The following is a 22,359-nucleotide window of genomic DNA, read 5'->3' as shown; positions in this document are numbered from 1 at the left end:
ACTGTGGCAGTCTGTACCGGGACTGTGGCAGTCTGTACCGGGACTGTGGCAGTCTGTACCGGGACTGTGGCAGTCTGTACTGGGACTGTGGCAGTCTGTACTGGGTCTGTGGCAGTCTGTACCGGGTCTGTGGCAGTCTGTACCGGGTCTGTGGCAGTCTGTACCGGGTCTGTGGCAGTCTGTACCGGGTCTGTGGCAGTCTGTACCGGGTCTGTGGCAGTCTGTACCGGGACTGTGACAGTCTGTACTGGGACTGTGGTAGAATAATTACTTTGTTGGTTGTCTGGTCAGATTCTCAGTCTGCCAGTTGTGGCATGGACAGAGTTTAATAAACACCCTATATGAGCAGTGATGCTGGTCACATTTGGGTCCAAAGCCCTTGCTCATGTGGTTTGGAAACCCCTATATTTTACCCTGTCATAGGAGAAGAATGCCTCTCATCACGGTCTTCTGGACCACACAGTCTTAACCCAGTCGTGCTTTCTCTCTCTCTTCTCTCTCTCCCTCCATATCTCTCTCTCTTCTCTCTCTCCCTCCATATCTCTCTCTTCTCTCTCTCCCTCCATATCTCTCTCTTCTCTCTCTCCCTCCATATCTCTCTCTCTTCTCTCTCTCCCTCCATATCTCTCTCTTTTCTCTCTCTCCCTCATATCTCTCTCTTTTCTCTCTCTCCCTCATATCTCTCTCTCTTCTCTCTCTCCCTCCATATCTCTCTTTTCTCTCTCTCCCTCCATATCTCTCTCTTTTCTCTCTCTCCCTCCATATCTCTCTCTCTTCTCTCTCTCCCTCCATATCTCTCTCTCTTCTCTCTCTCCCTCCATATCTCTCTCTTTTCTCTCTCTCCCTCCATATCTCTCTCTTTTCTCTCTCTCCCTCCATATCTCTCTCTCTTCTCTCTCTCCCTCCATATCTCTCTCTCTTCTCTCTCTCCCTCCATATCTCTCTCTCTTCTCTCTCTCCCTCCATATCTCTCTCTCTTCTCTCTCTCCCTCCATATCTCTCTCTTTTCTCTCTCTCCCTCCATATCTCTCTCTTCTCTCTCTCCCTCCATATCTCTCTCTTCTCTCTCCCTCCATATCTCTCTCTTTTCTCTCTCTCTCCCTCCATATCTCTCTATTTTCTCTCTCTCCCTCCATATCTCTCTCTTTTCTCTCTCTCCCTCCATGTCTCTCTCTTTTCTCTCTCTCCCTCCATATCTCTCTCTCTTCTCTCTCTCCCTCCATATCTCTCTCTTCTCTCTCTCCCTCCATATCTCTCTTCTCTCTCTCCCTCCATATCTCTCTCTCTTCTCTCTCTCCCTCCATATCTCTCTCTCTTCTCTCTCTCCCTCCATATCTCTCTATTTTCTCTCTCTCCCTCCATATCTCTCTCTTTTCTCTCTCTCTCTCTCCCTCCATATTTCTCTCTTTTCTCTCTCTCTCCCCCTCCATATCTCTCTCTCTTTTCTCTCTCTCGCCCTCCATATCTCTCTCTTTTCTCTCTCTCTCCCTCCATATCTCTCTCTTTTCTCTCTCTCCCTCCATATCTCTCTCTTTTCTCTCTCTCCCTCCATATCTCTCTCTTTTCTCTCTCCCTCCATATCTCCCTCTCTTCTCTCTCTCCCTCCATATCTCTCTCTCTTCTCTCTCTCCCTCCATATCTCTCTCTTTTCTCTCTCTCTCCCTCCATATCTCTCTCTCTTTTCTCTCTCTCTCTCTCTCTCCCTCCATATTTCTCTCTTTTCTCTCTCTCTCTCCCCCTCCATATCTCTCTATTTTCTCTCTCTCCCTCCATATCTCTCTCTTTTCTCTCTCTCTCCCTCCATATCTCTCTCTTTTCTCTCTCTATCTCCCTCCATATCTCTCTTTCTCTCTCCCCCCTTCTCTGATCGCTCCAGCAATTAGTAACCCCATACTGTACGTCGTGATCCTGCAGTGACTGCTGATGGTCATTGACCGTGAGTGTGTGTGTGCGTGCGCGCGTGTGTGCGTGTGTGCGTGTGTGTGTGTGTGTGTGTGTGTGTGTGTGTGCGTGCGTACGTGTGTGTGCACGTGCCTTTCCCCTGCTTGGCAGTATGCCCAATCGAGTTTCCAGTAATTTTGCGGGATGCTTTGGAAGTGCTTTCCTTGAACGACAACCAGCTGGAGTGTGTCCCCCAGTCCGTGTGTGGCCTGAGAAACCTCATGGAGCTCTACCTCTCTAAGTAAGTGCCCCAAGCCTCATCACACTAGCCTCCTTTCCTTGTCTCTTTTCCTTGTCTCCTATCGATCTCACCCAGCTCTTTCACCACATCATTTCTCTAGCTAAGTCCCTAGAATGACTATACTTTTCTTGTCTCCTCATCTACTTTCCTCACCAAGCTCTCATCCCAATTTAAGTGCCCTATGCTTAGTCCCAATCTCCTTAACTCCCCATATTTCCTGGTCCCCTTCCTCCATAACTTCCTCGTACTGAGGTGGGACACAACAGCTGAAAACTAACATGGGTGTCTCAGATGTGTTTCTGCCATCTTGTAAATCCTAGCTGAACACCTGTAACGTAGACATCTGTCCATTCCTGTCATCACACACTGCTAATAAAAAAGCAAAGGAGACAAGGAAAGGAAGCATTTTAGAGTATTTATACACAGCCACACTCTCTGGCTGTCCTGTCCAGTCCTTACTGTTGTGAACTGGTTTGGAGGCAGCTGTTGCCGGCTGTTTTCTGTGGGTCACCAGGGTCACTGTTCTCTGTCCACTTCTCACAGTTTTCCAGACTGGAGGCTCCAACAGGAACACGGGCTATGTCCAAAACGGCACCCTATTCCCTACATAGTGCACTACTTTTGACCAGAGACCTATGGGCGTCCCACTGGACCCTGGTCCAAAGTAGTGCACTATGTAGAGTCTGGTTGTGGCCCAGAGTGTGATGTGGAGGTTTAGCTGGAGATCCTCTTTCCCACTCAGACATTGTTTCGTTGTTATCCAGTCCTGTGTAAGAACGGTCATGGTAGTCCAGGCTAGACTAGTGAATAGAGTTACTTCTCATCCAGAACAATAAGGCTATGGTCTCACCTACTCTTGTTTTCCCGGACACATGATGACTAGTCAGTCCTCGATGGAATAATACCCATTGAAAGTGGTTCTTAGCCCAAGACTAGGTTTAATCTGTGTCCAGGAAACGGGCCCATTATTCATCATTTAGTTTCTCCCAATGTTTCTCTATGTTCACTTATTCACAAAGCAGCAGGACATGTTGAGGATGAGAAACACCTTGTTCCATTAGCATTCCCCTATGTTTTCAGAGATCACATGATGTAAACGCATTAACATTCACCCATCAAAGTGGTCCTCTGGTTCCTTACACTCTCTCCCCTGATCTGAGAACAGTAACCCAGGTATCCTTGTATGTATAGTACCTAATTCCATCTCTCTCTCCCCTGATCTGAGAACAGTACCCCAGGTATCCTTGTATGTATAGTACCTAATTCCATCTCTCTCTCCTCTGATCTGAGAACAGTAACCCAGGTATCCTTGTATGTATAGTACCTAATTCCATCTCTCTCTCCTCTGATCTGAGAACAGTAACCCAGGTATCCTTGTATGTATAGTACCTAATTCCATCTCTCTCTCCTCTGATCTGAGAACAGTAACCCAGGTATCCTTGTATGTATAGTACCTAATTCCATCTCTCTCTCCCCTGATCTGAGAACAGTAACCCAGGTATCCTTGTATGTATAGTACCTAATTCCATCTCTCTCTCCCCTGATCTGAGAACAGTAACCCAGGTATCCTTGTATGTATAGTACCTAATTCCATCTCTCTCTCCCCTGATCTGAGAATAGTAACCCAGGTATCCTTGTATGTATAGTACCTAATTCCATCTCTCTCTCCCCTGATCTGAGAACAGTAATCCAGGTATTCGGGAACTTCCAGCTGAGTTGGGGCAGCTCTCTAATCTGTGGCAGTTGGACATTGAGGACCTCAACATCACTAATGTTCCGCAGGACATCAGGAAAGATGGTAAAGTACCACCACACAGTGTGTATGTGTGTGTGTGTGGGTGGTGATTTTTGGGGTGTGTGTTTACATATCTGTGTGTTTTTAAACGTCTCTCACTGTTCCCCGGGTGCAGATGACGTGGATGTCGATTAAGGCAGCCGCCCGCACCTCTCTGATTCAGAGGGGTTGGGTTAAATGCGGAAGACACATTTCAGTTGAATACATTAATTTGTACACCTGACTAGGTATCCCCCTTTCCCTTTCTCAGGTCCAGCATCAGTGCTGTCCTTCCTCCGAGCCAACCTACGGAAGGCGGAGCCCTGTAAGCTGCTGAAGCTTCTTGTGATTGGTCCTCCTCGGCAGGGAAAGACAGCCCTCCTGGAAGCATTACAGACGGGCAGGACCTCCCCTTTCTCCCCTGCAGAACGAAACATCAGCACAGCTACTTGGGAACTGGACAGACCCAATGGGGTTAAAGCTAGCGTAAGAGAACACACACGTGCATACAGAATACACACACACGCACACGCCCAAGGTACTTCCATCAACTATTTGCTCTGGGGTGTGAAGACATACTCAATCAATTCATATTTTATTTTAAATTAATTATGAACATTTTCTTTCATTTTTCTTTCACTCTGCAGAGTAGGTTGTATAGATCGGTAGGCCAAAAATTAATTAGAGTCCATTTATAAGATAACATTTTAAGGCAACAAAATCAAATGTGAAGCTGAACCTGGCTGCCAGTCTGTTTTGAGCCTGGCTGCCATTTTGTTTTGAGCCTGGCTGCCAGTCTGTTTTGAGCCTGGCTGCCAGTCTGTTTTGAGCCTGGTATGTGTGTGTGGCTGCCAGTCTGTTTTGAGCCTGGCTGCCAGTCTGTTTTGAGCCTGGCTGCCAGTCTGTTTTGAGCCTGGCTGCCAGTCTGTTTTGAGCCTGGCTGCCAGTCTGTTTTGAGCCTGGTGTGTGTGTGTGGCTGCCAGTCTGTTTTGAGCCTGGGATGGTTACTACGATTACGTCATGTTACAAAGTAACACAAATGCAGTCATGTTGACCCATTCCTAATCTTGGAAACCCAGAAATAAAATCTGGTGTAATTACGTCAGATGCTCGATTAGGATACCATTTATTTTACGTAGTCGGTCCAAGAGAGATGAACCCATTCCTAATTCCTAATCTTGACACAATAATACAACATACCTCATCCTGTATAGACATAGGGGTGGAACTGAGGCAGAAGGAGTAGGAAATGCATTTCCAAAGTATTCTTTCATTTCAGTCAGTCATTCAACTAAGGTAGGTTTTGACAGTGGTATCATTTTGTAGTCATCTGTTTTGGAGTGTTATTCATTTCATTTTTCTTCTTTTAATTCCACCACCGTAACAGGCGGACTTCGTGGCGTTCAACGTGTGGGACATCGGCGGTCCGGCCAACATGTCCACGGTCAACCAGTGTTTCTTCACGGACAAGGCCCTGTACGTGGTCATATGGAACCTAGCTCTGGGAGAGGAGGCTGTAGCCAGTCTACAGTCCTGGCTGCTTAACATTGAGGTGAGGCAGAATACATTTTAGTCAGACTTTAGTGCCATTTAGTTTCTTCTTTTTATTAAAGAAAGACATTCAAAACATGTTGACTTTAATTAGACAGTTGGAAATAGAGGGAGAGACAGACTAGTGGGAGAACAGTGGGATTGAACCCTGGCCTCTGGTGGGGAGAAGTATATTCTACTGAATGGGAGCATAAAGCCTCTGGTGGGGAGAAGTATATTCTACTGAATGGGAACACAAAGCCTCTGATGGGGAGAAGTATATTCTACTGAATGGGAACATAAAGCCTCTGATGGGGAGAAGTATATTCTACTGAATGGGAACACAAAGCCTCTGGTGGGGAGAAGTATATTCTACTGAATGGGAACACAAAGCCTCTGGTGGGGAGAAGTATATTCTACTGAATGGGAACATAAAGCCTCTGATGGGGAGAAGTATATTCTACTGAATGGGAACACAAAGCCTCTGGTGGGGAGAAGTATATTCTACTGAATGGGAACACAAAGCCTCTGGTGGGGAGAAGTATATTCTACTGAATGGGAACACAAAGCCTCTGGTGGGGAGAAGTATATTCTACTGAATGGGAGCATAAAGCCTCTGGTGGGGAGAAGTATATTCTACTGAAAACATTTTTATTGTCAAAGTCAGTGTGCTGTATTTGTTCAGATGAATATCACACCAGCTACTGGCTGAGAAGGAGATCAGGGTGACGTACTGGGCCACAGGGTCAGAGCAGTTATTTGGGGTCATACCCGACAGTGCCTTCAGAAAGTATTCATACTCCTTGACTTATTCAACATTTTATTGTGTTACAGCCTGAATTCAAAAAGGATGAAATCATATTTTTTCCTAGGACAACACATCTACAGACCATACCCCATAATGACAAAGTGAAAACATGTTTTTCTATTTTTTTTGCAAATGTATTGAAATTGAGAAATATCTCATCTACATAATTATTCATACTCCTTTGTTGTGACACTCCAAATTGAGCTCAGGTGCATCCAATTTCCTTTGATCATCCTTAGGATGTCACTACAACTTGACTAGATTCGGTCTGTAACACAACAAAATGTGGAATAAGTCTGTATGAATACTTTTTGAAAAGCATTGTATATGACCTCTGAAGTGGAACTTTTGACCTGTAGGCGCGTGCCCCTAACTCTGCGGTGGTGGTGGTGGGCACCCACCTGGACCTGATCGACACCAAGTTCCGTACAGAGCGGGTGGCCACTCTGAGGGCCTACATCCTGGCACTATGCAGGTCTCCATCAGGCGCCAGGGCCAGTGGCTACCCAGACATCACCTGGAAACACCTGCAGTGAGTCATACACAGAGGCCGTAGGACACACACACATTGTCACCTTAGCACACACACACACATACAGTCACCACACACACAGTCACCACACACACACACACACACACACACACACACACACACACACACACACACACACACACACAGTCAACACACACACACACAGTCACCACACACACACACACACAGTCAACACACACACACACACAGTCACCACACACACACAGTCAGGTTACCGCACACAGTTTCGATTTCCTCAACCCTTGGCATGAAAGTGTGTGTGTGTGTGTATATCTGACTCTGTGTGTGTGTGTATCTGACTCTGTGTGTGTGTATATCTGACTCTGTGTGTGTGTATATATCCGACTCTGTGTGTGTGTGTGTATATCTGACTCTGTGTGTGTGTGTGTATATCTGACTCTGTGTGTGTGTGTATATATCTGACTCTGTGTGTGTGTGTATATATCTGACTCTGTGTGTGTGTGTGACTCTGTGTGTGTGTGTGTGTATATATCTGACTCTGTGTGTGTGTGTGTATATCTGACTCTGTGTGTGTGTATATATCTGACTCTGTGTGTGTGTGTGTGTGTGACTGTGTGTGTTTGTATATATCTGACTCTGTGTGTGTGTATATATCTGACTCTGTGTGTGTATGTATATCTGACTGTGTGTGTGTGTATATCTGACTCTGTGTGTGTGTGTATATATCTGACTCTGTGTGTGTATGTATATCTGACTCTGTGTGTGTGTGTATATCTGACTCTGTGTGTGTGTGTATATATCTGACTGTGTGTGTATGTATATCTGACTCTGTGTGTGTGTGTGTATATCTGACTCTGTGTGTGTGTGTATATCTGACTCTGTGTGTGTGTGTGTGTGTGTGTGTGTGTGTGTGTGTGTGTGTGTGTGTGTGTGTGTGTGTGTGTGTGTGTGTGTGTGTGTATATCTGACTCTGTGTGTGTGTGTATATCTGACTCTGTGTGTGTGTGTATCTGACTCTGTGTGTGTGTGTGTGTATATCTGACTCTGTGTGTGTGTGTGTATATCTGACTCTGTGTGTGTGTGTATATCTGACTCTGTGTGTGTGTGTGTGTATATCTGACTCTGTGTGTGTGTGTGTATATATCTGACTCTGTGTGTGTGTGTGTATATCTGACTCTGTGTGTGTGTGTATATATCTGACTCTGTGTGTGTGTGTGTGACTCTGTGTGTGTGTGTATATATCTGACTCTGTGTGTGTGTGTGACTCTGTGTGTGTGTGTATATATCTGACTCTGTGTGTGTGTGTGTGTGTGTGTGACTCTGTGTGTGTGTGTGTATATCTGACTATGTGTGTGTGTGTGTATATCTGACTCTGTGTGTGTGTGTGTGTGTGTGTGTGTATATCTGACTCTCTGTGTGTGTGTATATCTGACTCTGTGTGTGTGTGTATCTGACTCTGTGTGTGTGTGTATATATCTGGCTCTGTGTGTGTGTGTATCTGACTCTGTGTGTGTGTATATCTGACTCTGTGTGTGTGTATATATCTGACTCTGTGTGTGTGTGTGTATATCTGACTCTGTGTGTGTGTGTATATATCTGACTCTGTGTGTGTGTGTGTGTGTGTGTGTGTATCTGACTGTGTGTGTGTGTGTATTCAGTGAGGTATCGTGTAAGACCCAGGAGGGTCTGGATGGTCTGAAGAGGTTGATCTTCCAGGTGGCCTGCTATATGAAGGACAACAGCAGCAGTTCAGCTAGCGGACACAAACTGCTGGGCAGACTGGTAAGTGTGCGTGTGTGTGTGTGTGTGTGTTTGTGCACGTGTGTGCATGCATGCTTATGTATAAAGCTCTTCTGTGGGTAACCCCATACTCAGAATAAAAATGCGTTATAACCTCTCTATAAACCCTTCATAGATCCCAAAGAGCTACCTTACACTACAGCAAGCGGTGCTAGATGAGCGGGGTCGGCGGGACGCAGAAGACGAGGTCCAGTACCTGACAGACGCACAGCTGGACCTCGTCATAGAGCAGAACCCAGGAAGTGACATCAGAGACTACGAGGACCTACAGACCGGTACCAGACCCCTCTCCTTTTTCAGCATTATTTATTTTTCTACATTATTTCATTAAAGGCCCAGTTCAGTCAAAAACGTGTTTTGCCTGTGTTTTATATATATTTACACACTATGAGGTTGGAATAATACTGTGAAATTGTGAAAAATATGATAATGCTCTATTAGTATAAGAGCTGAAATTTCTGACCGTTTTGGTGGGGTGGAGTTTTGGCCTTCCATGGTGACATCATTATGCAGTAAATGAGTTAATAGACCAATAAGAAAGAGATTTCCAACCTCTCTGCCAATAACAGTACATGTCAGTTTGCCCCTCCCCACTCAGACCACTCCCAGCCAGTCCTAGCTAAATCCTTGCTTGAGAAATGTCCCTTTGCTAAGAAGCTGTTTCTCTTTCTTTTTGACCATTTTAATTAAAAACAATCACAATTAAGTAGGAACATTTCATTAGTCCATTGTTGACATAGTCTCAAAATGTTTTGCATGTCAGCAATCAAGTTTTCAAGATATATAACTTTCAAAATACAGAAATACAGCCGGTATGATGCGTCAAAATGCATCATACCGGCTGTATTTGTGTATTTTGAAAGTTATATTCAGTATCTTGAAAACTTGATTGCTGACATGCAAAACATTTCAACAATGGACTAATGAAACCAATACCAAAAGATAGTTCTGGTGTGGAATTTTAATTGTTACCCTGAAATGATTTGAAATTGAGATAAACAGCTGCATTGGTAATTTTCTAAAGTATTTTAATATTGCATGAGTCGATTGAATGGTTTTATACACAGTTATACATTCTCTTCAAGGTGGTTTTCTCATCCTTTTACATATTATGTAGACCAGGGGCCACTAACCTTGGTCCCCTTGGAGAAGTACAACTAACCCTCCTGTTTGAACTAACCATAGTATATCATATACTGCATTGTCCAGATTATTATATAAAATGTTCCCGATGAACGTAATCCTCTTCATTATCCCTCCCTCCATCTTGACTTGTTTAGTTATTTTTATAGTGCTACTGATCTTGATTGCTGCATTGTTGGGAAAGAGCAAGAAAGGAATTTCACTTTACTTTTGTGCAAGTGACAATAAAAACTCGAAACTTGATCTCTTCTCTCCCTCTCTCCTTCCCTCGTGCCTCTCTGCAGCCATCAGCTTCCTGATAGAGACAGGCACCCTCCTCCACTTCCCAGACACCAGTCACGGCCTGTGTACCCTCTACTTCCTCTGTCCCGTGTGGCTGTCGGAGTGTCTGGAGCGGATCATCCACCTGAAGAGCTCCCGATCGGTGGCCTGGAACGGGGTGATCCGAGCGGAGGATCTGCGCATGCTCCTGGTGGGAACAGGCTTCACCCAGCAGACGGAGGAGCAGTACTTCCAGTTTCTGGCCAAGTTTGAGATTGCTCTGCCTGTGGCCAGCGATAGGTAGGGACGGGCTGTTCTCTGAGCTGGGCCCTGGGCCATGTTCAGCAGAGCACAACATTGTGGACCGTTCAGATAGAACTCTGTTTTGTAGAACAAGTCTGCCTCTGATTTGTAGAATAAGGAATCAAGTCATCTCTATTCAGGACATTTCTATCTGCATCATTCCACTATGTTTGCAGAACTTGGCCCAGCGACTTGGAGACTGATTCTCAGATATGATGTGCACTATCGTGCTGACCCGAACTGAACTGTTCCGGCTCGTACTTTCTTTTCACAATGCACTTTGTAGCACGGCTTATCTCTCTGAAAGCAAACAGAAGTGACCCTATAACATATCTCATATATCTGGCCCACCTCGTTCCCCTTATGGACATCCATAACTTCTAACCCTACCTCTGTCCTGCTCCTCCTACACCGTTACCTGCTCCCTCACTTCCTGTCTCCTAAACCAGCTATGGACATTCATGGTTTCCTTATATTCCTCCTCTACATTTGACTCTACCTTTTCTCCTCCTCTACAGTTACCTCCTCCCCCACCTCCTTCCTCCTAAACCTGCTATGGACATCCACGGCTTCCGTCAAGAGACCGCCAACTCCATCCAGCGCCTCTTCAAGATGAGCTTTGTGCCGGCGGGATTTTGGGAACGCTTCATCGCCCGCATGCTCATCAGCCTCACCGAGATGGACCTCCAGGTAACAGGGTTTCACACCCACTCCTGCATGGGCGGTTTAACAGGGTTTCCCTGTGACACCCACAGGGGCATTGAAAAGACTGTATAGAAGTCTGTAGAACTCGTACAGTCCATTGCTTTTGAAAAGATCCACATGTGCTACCTGGATTATGCTAGTTTTGTTACTGTCTGATGCCATTTATGTAAAGAAATGGAGGATATTCACAAGACTGAGTATATAGCATATGTAATTATGCTCTTCAATAAAACATTTTTCTAAGCTATACTATATTCAGTACTTTTTGTAAGATTATGGTGGGGGCGGACAAAAGTCAGAATGCAAGACAATTGTATCTGTTGTGCTCACAGGCTTGTACCTATTCTTAAAACTATTCCTTTCTGTATTGACCTCGTCCTTTGAGCCTAAGAGGAATGCTAAGAGTTCTCTCTGTGTTGTCCTCGTCCTTTGAGCCTAAGAGGAATGCTAAGAGTTCTCTCTGTGTTGTCCTAGTCCTTTGAGCCTAAGAGGAATGCTAAGAGTACTCTCTGTGTTGTCCTAGTCCTTTAAGCCTAAGAAGAATGCTAACAGTTCTCTCTGTGTTGACCTTTGAGCCTAAGAGGAATGCTAACAGTTCTCTCTGTGTTGTCCTAGTCCTTTGAGCCTAAGAGGAATGCTAAGAGTACTCTCTGTGTTGACCTAGTCCTTTGAGCCTAAGAGGAATGCTAAGAGTTCTCTCTGTGTTGTCCTAGTCCTTTAAGCATAAGAAGAATGCTAACAGTTCTCTCTGTGTTGACCTTTGAGCCTAAGAGGAATGCTAACAGTTCTCTCTGTGTTGTCCTAGTCCTTTGAGCCTAAGAAGAATGCTAAGAGTTCTCTCTGTGTTGTCCTAGTCCTTTGAGCCTAAGAAGAATGCTAACAGTTCTCTCTGTGTTGACCTTTGAGCCTAAGAGGAATGCTAACAGTTCTCTCTGTGTTGTCCTAGTCCTTTGAGCCTAAGAGGAATGCTAAGAGTTCTCTCTGTGTTGTCCTCGTCCTTTGAGCCTAAGAGGAATGCTAACAGTTCTCTCTGTGTTGTCCTAGTCCTTTGAGCCTAAGAGGAATGCTAAGAGTTCTCTCTGTGTTGTCCTCGTCCTTTGAGCCTAAGAGGAATGCTAAGAGTTCTCTCTGTGTTGTCCTAGTCCTTTGAGCCTAAGAGGAATGCTAAGAGTTCTCTCTGTGTTGTCCTCGTCCTTTGAGCCTAAGAGGAATGCTAACAGTTCTCTCTGTGTTGTCCTAGTCCTTTGAGCCTAAGAGGAATGCTAAGAGTTCTCTCTGTGTTGTCCTCGTCCTTTGAGCCTAAGAAGAATGCTAAGAGTTCTCTCTGTGTTGTCCTCGTCCTTTGAGCCTAAGAGGAATGCTAAGAGTTCTCTCTGTGTTGTTCTAGTCCTTTGAGCCTAAGAAGAATGCTAAGAGTTCTCTCTGTGTTGTCCTAGTCCTTTGAGCCTAAGAGGAATGCTAAGAGTTCTCTCTGTGTTGTCCTAGTCCTTTGAGCCTAAGAAGAATGCTAAGAGTTCTCTCTGTGTTGTCCTCGTCCTTTGAGCCTAAGAGGAATGCTAAGAGTTCTCTCTGTGTTGTTCTAGTCCTTTGAGCCTAAGAAGAATGCTAAGAGTTCTCTCTGTGTTGTCCTAGTCCTTTGAGCCTAAGAAGAATGCTAAGAGTGAGCGGAGGAGGACCACGGTGATCTACAGTTTTGCGGGAACAGGTAGCCAACAGAGGAACCGCTGTAGCACCTTCAGAGTCCGCCGCAGTCAGACCATCTACTGGAGAGAGGGACTACTGGTCACCTTTGACGGAGGGTATCTAAGGTGAGGGATTAAGGGTACACTGGGGTAACTTACTTGAAATGCATGTGTGTGACTCGAATGTTCAAGCAATTCTCCCATTGACACCAATGCATAATGTTTGAGTCAGGATTTGGCTAACCTCGTCCCCATGCGCACGGCGCATATAAGCCTGGGATTTCAACAATTCAAAGTTGGCCTTTGTGGGAGTGACCATAGAATTCTATGGCAGTGACCTACTGAGTAAAGTATTTGTCATCATGTTATTTTAACGAATCACACAACTGCGAGCCGTGGGGAGGGTTAGGGGGAAGGTGTTGTGGGAGATGATTGGTTGATAAATTAAGCCGATTTAAGCCAAAACCTATGCGCTGGAAGTTTCTCCCGGTCTTTCTGTATTGGCTAATGATGCGTTAGTCTTCGCTCATTTGGGCCAAAGTGTCTGCGAACGAGATTAGGATTTGGCCCACTGTTAGGTAAATAAATACTGTATTCCTTACTGTATAGCACCTTTTCACAAACACATGCTCTGTACAACAAGGTGTAGATTTCTCATCCGTCAGGAAGCATGCCAAACCACAGCTGTGTGTCTCCACCCCAGACCCGGCTAAACGCTAAACGAGCAGGCTTAATTAATCAAACCCAGAGCTGCCTCAGCATTGCATACAGGGCTAATTAGCCAAGCCAGACACTTAATGTGTCTTAAAAAATCCACATGTACTCTTATTATGTGCTTCATTGTGTAATTATTAGAAAAAGAGATTAAAGTGCTACATAAAATGACTTACACATTATTACCGGTATATTTCCAAAAACAGTGTGCATATTGAGATACTTTAATGAAACATGCTATGATAAAATATTATTACGATCACCTGTACCTAATGATATCTCTGAAAAAGTGCACCTGTACATCTGAGTGGTGTCAGTAGGTTCTAAGGCTCTTAGTACCTTCAGCAGCGCCCTCAGGTTCTTCAGAGAGGGACACTTTCAAAGAACCTTTATAGAACCAAGCACCTTTGGAGAACAAATAACCTTTCGGGAACCAAGCACCTTTAGAGAACCAAGCACCTTTACAGAACACATCTGGGAACATAAAGAGAGTGTGGGGACTCTCAACTCCTTTCTTCTACGTTGTGTTAACATGTTATCAACTTAATTGTTTACGATGTCGCATTTTGAGGTCACTAAGGACCTGTTTCCTGGGCACGGATTTAAGGGGAAGTTCAGTAGTTTACAGCTTTATGTCAGAAATATCTTCACCCTGAAAGTAGTTTTGAAGCCGGGATGTAATCCATGGTCCGGTTTAAACCACTACCACAGATGTCAGCTGACTTTAGCTGCCCATAGAATACTTTCTGAGTAGTCATCAAGTAGTAAAATCCTGAACTTCCCCTTTAAGCCAACTACTAGTCATCGACTAAAAAGCATAATGGAGAATCACCAGGTGATTTTCTTGAACAGAAGTAGGCATCTCTGGGTCTGAGAAAACAGCCCTACAGTAAGTCTGTTACAGTTGCACAGGATTTTATTTGAGGTCATCTGTAAACCTCAAGCCCTCTGTTAAATTGAATAGCAGACTGGGGGCGACGTTTTCGTGCCGTATAAGCATTGTGTAAAGTGCAAAAATAACCATAAACCAAATTATAATCTGGCAGCGTGATTTAATTCAAAACAATTCTTCATGTGCGTTATGAAGAGGTAACTATTTATGTATTGCTCAGTTCACTAAACTGTAGTTAAATAATTATCTCCTTTTATAATGCACATTGTTGAAGAAGAAAAGTTTCAAATGAAACCACACTTCAGCATGATGTTTACAGTATTTGTTGTACTTTGCACAATGCTTTAGGTTCTACTAAAATTGTTGCCCCTGTGTTTATCTGCCCCTGTGTTTCCCTCCCTCCTTCCCTCTCTCTCTCCCTCTCTCACTACCTACTTCCCTCCCTCCTTCTCTCACTCCTTCCCTCCCTCTCTCACTACCTACTTCCCTCCCTCCCTCTCTCACTACCTCCTGCCCTCTCTCACTACCTACTTCCCTCCCTCCCTCTCTCACTACCTACTTCCCTCCCTCCTTCTATCACTACCTACTTCCCTCCCTCCTTCTCTCACTACCTCCTTCCCTCTCTCACTACCTACTTCCCTCCCTCCTTCTCTCACTACCTCCTTCCCTCTCTCACTACCTACTTCCCTCCCTCCTTCTCTCACTCCCTCCCTCCCTCTCTCACTACCTACTTCCCTCCCTCCTTCCCTCTCTCCCTCCCTCCCTCTCTCACTACCTACGTCCCTTCCTCCTTCCCTCTCTCCCTCCCTCTCTCACTACCTACGTCCCTCCCTCTCTCCCTCCCTCTCTCACTACCTACTTCCTTCCCTCTCTCTCTCCCTCCCTCTCTCACTACCTACGTCCCTTCCTCCTTCCCTCTCTCCCTCCCTCTCTCACTACCTACGTCCCTCCCTCTCTCCCTCCCTCTCTCACTACCTACGTCCCTCCCTCTCTCCCTCCCTCTCTCACTACCTACGTCCCTCCCTCCTTCCCTCTATCACTACCTACTTCCCTCCCTCCCTCTATCACTACCTACTTCCCTCCCTCCCTCTCTCACTACCTACGTCCCTCCCTCTCTCCCTCCCTCTCTCACTACCTACGTCCCTCCTTCCCTCTATCACTACCTACTTCCCTCCCTAACTCTATCACTACCTACTTCCCTCCCTCCCTCTCTCACTGCCTACTTCCCTCCCTCCCTCCTTCCCTCTCTCCCTCTCTCTCACTACCTACGTCCCTCCCTCTCTCACTACCTACTTCCTTCCCTCCCTCTCTCACTGCCTACTTCCCTCCCTCCCTCCTTCCCTCTCTCCCTCTCTCTCACTACCTACGTCCCTCCCTCTCTCACTACCTACTTCCCTTCCTCCTTCCCTCTTTCCCTCCCTCTCTCACTACCTACGTCCCTCCCTTTCTCCCTCCCTCTATCACTACCTACTTCCCTCCCTCTCTCACTACCTCCTTCCCTCTCTTCTTCCCTATCTCCCTCCCTCTCTCACTACCTACTTCCCTTCCTACATCCCTCTCTCCCTCCTTCCCTCTTTCCCTCTCTTCTTCCCTCTCTCCCTCCTTCCCTCTTTCCCTCTCTTCTTCCCTCTTTCCCTCTCTTCTTCCCTCTCTCCTTCCCTCTCTCCCGACCTCCCTTGGCAGTGTGGAATCGACTGATGTCAACTGGAAGAGGAAGAAAAGCGGGGGCATCAAGATCATTTGCCAATCAGAGACCAGGGATTTTTCAGCCATGGCCTTCATTACAGACCATGTCAATTCCCTCATCGAACAGTGGTTCCCTGGTGAGGTTTCTCTCTCTTTCAATTCAAAGGGCTTTATTGGCATGGGGAACATATGTTTACATTGCCAAAGCAATTGAAATGGATAATAAAAAAATTCAAAGGAATAGAGACCTTGTCTGTCTGTCTGTCTGTCTGTCTGTCTGTATGTCTGTCTGTCTGTCTGTCTGTCTGTCTGTCTGTCTGGTCTGGTCTGGTCTGTCTGTCTGTCAGCATGACAGCCAAAGTCTGTCATATTTCCTGCCTCTCAATCGTCATGTTAATTAAAATAGCAGATTGTGTCTTTTAAACTCCTGATGCTGCTTATAGATTACCTGTCAAATCACAGCACTTAGCAGACTGGTCAGCCTGACGGCCAGACTACACCAGACCATGTGTGACCTTCTGTATCTCTCTGTGTCATCTGTCCTCCTGTAGACCTGACGGCCAGACTCCACCAGACCATGTGTGACTTTCTGTATCTCTGTGTCATCTGTCCTCCTTCGGCCTGACGGCCAGACTCCACCAGACCATGTGACTTTCTGTATCTCTCTGTGTCATCTGCCCTCCTTTAGCCTTGACGGCCAGTGAGAGTGATGGGACCCGATTGATTGAGCAGTACGCCCCCTGTCCCCAGTGTTCCTCCATGAGCAGACAGAACCAGGGACCTGGGGGTCTGGGGGAACCCCCAACTAGAGGGACTGCAGCTGGGAGAAGAGGAGGAGAAGGTAGGGTGGGCCAATATACAGTCAACTTCTGATGGAATGTCTAGGGGCTATTGCAAAAGTTTAAATTAAACCCAATCAATGCGGACATTGATTTGCTTCAGTGAAAGCATACCCTTATAATGTATTATTACTTGTTATAAGCATGCATGAGCACCTATAATGTTTTATAAATGCCTTCAAGATGGCGCCGTCAGAGGGCTGCCTCGCTTCTAGTCCTTAGGAAACTTTGCAGTATTTAGTTTTTTATGTAATATTTCTTACATTGTTAGCCCGGAAAATCTTAAGTGTTATTACATACAGCCGAGAATAACTTTTGGATATCAGAGCGACGTCAACTTACTAGGAATACGACTTTCCCAAAGCGGATCCTTTGTCCGAACCACCCAGGGCATTTGAACTGATTCCATAGGCCAACCCAAAACAACGCCACCAGAGAAGAGGTAGACGGAGCAATCTTCAGGTCAGACTTCAGAGCACACCACCCACCGCTTCCAAGTATATTACTCGCTAATGTCCAGTCTCTAGATAACTAGGTATACGAAATTAGGGCAAGAGTTGCTTTCCAGAGAGACATCAGGGATTGTAACATACTCTGTTTCACGGAAACATGGCTCTCTTGGGATATGCTGTCGGAGTTGGTACAGCCACCTGGAATCTTTGTGCGTCGACAGGAATAAACATCTCTCCGGGAAGAAGAAGGGCAAGGGTGTATGTTTCATGATTAACAACTCATGGTGTAATTGTAACAACATACAGGAACTCAAGTCCTTTTTTTCACCTGACCTAGAATTCCTTACAATCAAATGCCGACCGTATAATCTCCCAAGATAATTCTCGTCGGTTACGGTCACAGCCGTGTATATCCCCCCTTAAGCCGATACCACGACGGCCCTCAAGGAACTTCACTGGACTTTATGCAAACTGGAAACCATATATCCTGAGGCTGCATTTATTGTAGCAGGGGATTTTAACAAAGCAAATTTGAGAACAAGGCTACATAAATTCTACCAACATATTAACTGTAGCACTCGCGCTAGAAAAACACTGGATCACTGCTACTCTAACTTCCGCAATGCATACAGGCCCTCCCCCGCCCTCCTTTCGACAAATTTGACCACGACTCCATTTTGCTCCTCCTGTCCTATAGGTAGAAACTCAAACAGGATGTACCCGTGCTAAGGACTATTCCACGCTGGTCTGACCAATCGGAATCCACGGTTCAAGATTGTTTTGATCATGCGGACTGGGATATATTCTGGGTAGCCTCAGAGAATAATATCGACGTATAAGCTGATTCGGTGAGTTAGTTTATAAGGAAGTATAGTAGCATACTGTGACTATTAATACCTACCCTAACAAGAAACTTTGGATAGATAGCGGAATTCGCGCAAAACTGAAAGCGCGAACCACCGCATTTAACCATGGAAAGGTGACTGGGAATATGGCCAAATACAAAAAGTGTAGTTATACCCTCCGCAAGGCAATCAATCAAGTGAAATGTCAGTATAAAGACAAAGTGGAGTCGCAATTCAATGGCTCAGTCACGAGATGTATCTGGCAGGGTCTACAGACAATCACGGACTACAAAAGGAAAAGCAGCCACGCTAGGGACACCGATGTCTTGCTTCCAGACAAACTAAACACCTTCTTTGCCCGCTTTGAGGATAATACAGTGCCACCGACGTGACCCACTACCAAGGACTGTGGGCTCTCCTTCTCCGTGACCGATGTGAGTAAGACATTTAAACGTGTTAACCCTCGCAAGGCTGCTGGCCCAGACATCATCCCTAGCCGCGTTCTCAGAACATGCGCAGACCAGCTGGCTGGTGTGTTTGGGACAGGGAGAGATTGAATATGTCCGTAGTCTGCTGTACTCACATGCTTCAAGATAGCCACCATTGTTCCTGTACCCAAGAAAGCAAAGGTAACTGAACTAAATGACTATCGCCCCGTAGCACTCACTTCTGTCATCATGAAGTGCTTTGAGAGACTAGTCAAGGATCATATCACCTCCACCTTACCGGACACCCTAGACCCACTTCAATAGGTCCACAGACGATGCAATCGCCATCACACTGCCCTATCCCATCTGGACATAAGGAATACCTATGTAAGAATGCTGTTCATTGACAATAGCTCAGCATTTAACACCATAGTACCCTCTAAGCTCATTATTAAGCTTGAGGCCCTGGGTCTCAACCCCGCCCTGTGCAATTGGGTCCTGGACTTCCTGACGGGCCTCCCCCAGGTGGTGAAGGTAGGAAACATCTCCACATCGCTGATCCTCAACACTGGGGCCCCACAAGGGTGTGTGCTCAGCCCCCTCCTCTATTCCCTGTTCACCCATGACTGTGTGGCCATGCACGCCTCCAACTCAATCATCAAGTTTGCAGACGACACAACAGTAGTAGGCTTGATTACCAACAACGACGAGACAGCCTACAGGGACGAGGTGAGGGCACTCGGAGTGTGGTGTCAGGAAAACTACCTCTCACTCTACGTCAATGAAACAAAGGAGATGATCGTTGTCTTCAGGAAACAGCAGAGGGAGCATCCCCCTATCCACATCGACGGGACAGCAGTGGAGAAGGTGGAAAGTTTTAAGTTCCTCGACGTACACATCACGGACAAACTGAAATGGTCCACCCACACAGTGTGGTAAAGGCACATGGCAACTGCACCGCCCACAACCTCAAGGCTCTCCAGAGGGAGGTGCAGTCTGCACAACACTGGGGGAAAACTCACTGCCCTACAGGACACTTACAGCACCCAATATCACAGGAAGGCCAAAAAGATCATCAAGGACAATAACCACCTGTCACTGCCTGTTCACCCTGCTACCATCCAGAAGGCGAGGTCAGTACAGGGGCATCAAAGCTGGGACAGAGAGACTGGAAAACAGCTTCTATCTCAAGGCCATTAGACTGTTTAACAGCCATCACTAACACAGAGAGGCTGCTGCCTACATACAGACTTGAAATCATTGGCCACTTCAATAAATGGATCACTAGTCACTTTAATAATGCCACTTTAATAATGTTTACATATCTTACATTGCTCATCTCATATGTATATACTGTATTTGATACCTTCTATTGCATCTTGCCTATGCAGCTCTGTCATTGCTCATCCATATATTTAAATGTAAATATTCTTATTCCATTCCTTTACTTAGATTTGTGTGTATTAGGTAGTTGTTGTGGAATTGTTAGATTACATGTTAGATATTGCTGCACTGTCGGAACTAGAAGCACAAGCATTTCGCTACACTCGCAATAACATATGCTAACCATGTGTATGTGACCAATAAAATGTGATTTGATTTGAAATCAACCTATAATTGTAACGGCATTCCTCCTCCTCTTCATCTTCGGAAGAGGAGGAGTATTGAGGGAACCAAGGCGCAGCGAAGTTTGAACACATATTTATTTAACAAAGACACGAACTTGTATAAACTAACAAAACAACAAAACGGTGTAGACAGACCTATACGACGAACTTACATAAAACAAGAAGAACGCACGAATAGGACAATTAGACTACACAAACCGAACAAACCGTAACAGTCCCGTATGGTGCAAACAATTACACAGACACGGAAGACAATCACCCACAACGAACACTGTGACAACGCCTACCTAAATATGACTCTTAATTAGAGGAACGCCAAACACCTGCCTCTAATTAAGAGCCATACCAGGCAACCCAAAACCAACACAGAAACAGAAAACATAGAATGCCCACCCAACCTCACGTCCTGACCAACTAACACACATAACAAACTAACATAAATAGGTCAGGAACGTGACATAACCCCCCCCATAAGGTGCGAACTCCGGGCGCACCAGCACAAAGTCTAGGGGAGGGTCTGGGTGGGCATCTAACCACGGTGGTGGCTCAGGCTCCGGGCGAGGTCCCCACCCCACCATAGTCAATCCCAACCTCCATCTACCCCTAAAAATGTCCACCCATATCCCACAAAATCCTCTTTGTAACATCCATGACAGGGACAGCACCGGGACAGAGGAATAAATCAAGACAGAGGGATAGATAAGAATAAAGAGGTAGATCAAGATAGAGAGGGAGATCATAATAGAGGGGCAACTCCGGACTGAAAGGCAGCTCCGGACAGAGAGACAGCTCTGGACTGAGGGGCAGTTCTGGGTATATAGCCATTTCTGGCTGAAGGGCAGCTCCTGGCTGACTGACGAATCTGGACGCTCATGGCAGGCTGACGGCTCTCGACGCTCATGGCTGGCTGACGGCTCTCGACGCTCATGGCTGGCTGACGGCTCTCGACGCTCATGGCAGGCTGACGGCTCTCGACGCTCATGGCAGGCTGACGGCTCTCGACGCTCATGGCAGGCTGACGGCTCTCGACGCTCATGGCAGGCTGACGGCTCTCGACGCTCATGGCAGGCTGACGGCTCTCGACGCTCATGGCAGGCTGACGGCTCTCGACGCTCATGGCAGGCTGACGGCTCTCGACGCTCATGGCTGGCTGGCGGCTCTCGACGCTCATGGCTGGCTGGCGGCTCTGGCAGATCCTGTCTGGTTGGCGGCTCTGGCAGATCCTGTCTGGTTGGCGGCTCTGGCAGATCCTGTCTGGTTGGCGGCTCTGGCAGATCCTGTCTGGTTGGCGGCTCTGGCAGATCCTGTCTGACGGGCGGCTCTAGCGGCTCCTGTCTGGCGGGCGGCTCTAGCGGCTCCTGTCTGGCGGACGGCTCTGTAGGCTCATGGCAGACGGGCGGCTTTGCAGGCTCATGGCAGACGGGCGGCTTTGCAGGCTCATTGCAGACGGATGGCTCAGACGGCGCTGGGGAGACGGATGGCTCAGATGGCGCTGGGGAGACGGATGGCTCAGATGGCGCTGGGGAGACGGATGGCTCAGATGGAGCTGGTGAGACGGATGGCTCTGGCCGGATAAGGCGCACTGTAGACCTGGTGCGTGGTGCCGGAACTGGAGGCACCGGGCTAAGGACACGCACCTTCATACTAGTGCGGGGAGCAGGGACAGGGCACACTGTACTCTCAAAGCCCACTCTATACCTGGTGCGTGGTACCGGCACTGATAACACCGGGCTGAGGACAAGCACATCAGGATTAGTAGGGGGAGAAGAAACAGTGTGTACAGGGCTCTGGAGACGCACAGTAGGCTTAGTGCGTGGTGCCGAAACTGGAGGCACCGAACTGGATACCCGCACTACAAGGAGAGTGCGTGGAGGAGGAACTGGGCTCAGGAGACGCACTGGTAGCCTAGTGCGTAGTGTAGGCACTGTAGGTACTAGGCTGGGGCGGGGAGGTGGCGCCGGAAATACCGGACCGTGGAGGCGTACTGGCACTCTTGAGCATTGAGCCTGCCCAACCTTACCTGGTTGAATGCTCCCGGTCACCCGACCAGTGCGGGGAGGTGGAATAACCCGCACCGGCCTATGTAGGCGAACCGGGGAAACCATGCGTAAGGCAGGTGCCATGTATGCCGGCCCGAGGAGACGCACTGGAGACCAGACGCGTTGAGCCGGCC

At 46.8% G+C, this 22,359-nt stretch overlaps 1 protein-coding gene across 1 annotated transcript in view; it reads left to right on the top strand.

Moving 5' to 3' along the window:
• Nucleotides 1-1,941: 1,941 nt before the first annotated feature.
• LOC129848974 (leucine-rich repeat serine/threonine-protein kinase 1-like) overlaps nucleotides 1,942-22,359 on the top strand; it is a gene marked incomplete at its 5' end in the record, with an annotated part of 32,049 nt that continues 11,631 nt past the window's right edge. The window contains 12 exons of the mRNA XM_055916057.1: nucleotides 1,942-2,182; nucleotides 3,868-3,980; nucleotides 4,228-4,442; nucleotides 5,344-5,508; nucleotides 6,654-6,826; nucleotides 8,467-8,590; nucleotides 8,724-8,883; nucleotides 10,036-10,312; nucleotides 10,834-11,005; nucleotides 12,653-12,828; nucleotides 15,992-16,131; nucleotides 16,683-16,835. Coding sequence (XP_055772032.1) covers nucleotides 1,942-2,182; nucleotides 3,868-3,980; nucleotides 4,228-4,442; nucleotides 5,344-5,508; nucleotides 6,654-6,826; nucleotides 8,467-8,590; nucleotides 8,724-8,883; nucleotides 10,036-10,312; nucleotides 10,834-11,005; nucleotides 12,653-12,828; nucleotides 15,992-16,131; nucleotides 16,683-16,835 — 2,109 coding nt within the window. The remainder of the gene's footprint in view (nucleotides 2,183-3,867; nucleotides 3,981-4,227; nucleotides 4,443-5,343; nucleotides 5,509-6,653; nucleotides 6,827-8,466; nucleotides 8,591-8,723; nucleotides 8,884-10,035; nucleotides 10,313-10,833; nucleotides 11,006-12,652; nucleotides 12,829-15,991; nucleotides 16,132-16,682; nucleotides 16,836-22,359) is intronic.

The sequence above is a fragment of the Salvelinus fontinalis genome, unplaced genomic scaffold (assembly GCF_029448725.1).
Source record: "Salvelinus fontinalis isolate EN_2023a unplaced genomic scaffold, ASM2944872v1 scaffold_1306, whole genome shotgun sequence".
Taxonomy (NCBI): Eukaryota; Metazoa; Chordata; class Actinopteri; order Salmoniformes; family Salmonidae; genus Salvelinus; species Salvelinus fontinalis.
This window is presented reverse-complemented; position numbering and strand designations above follow the sequence as displayed.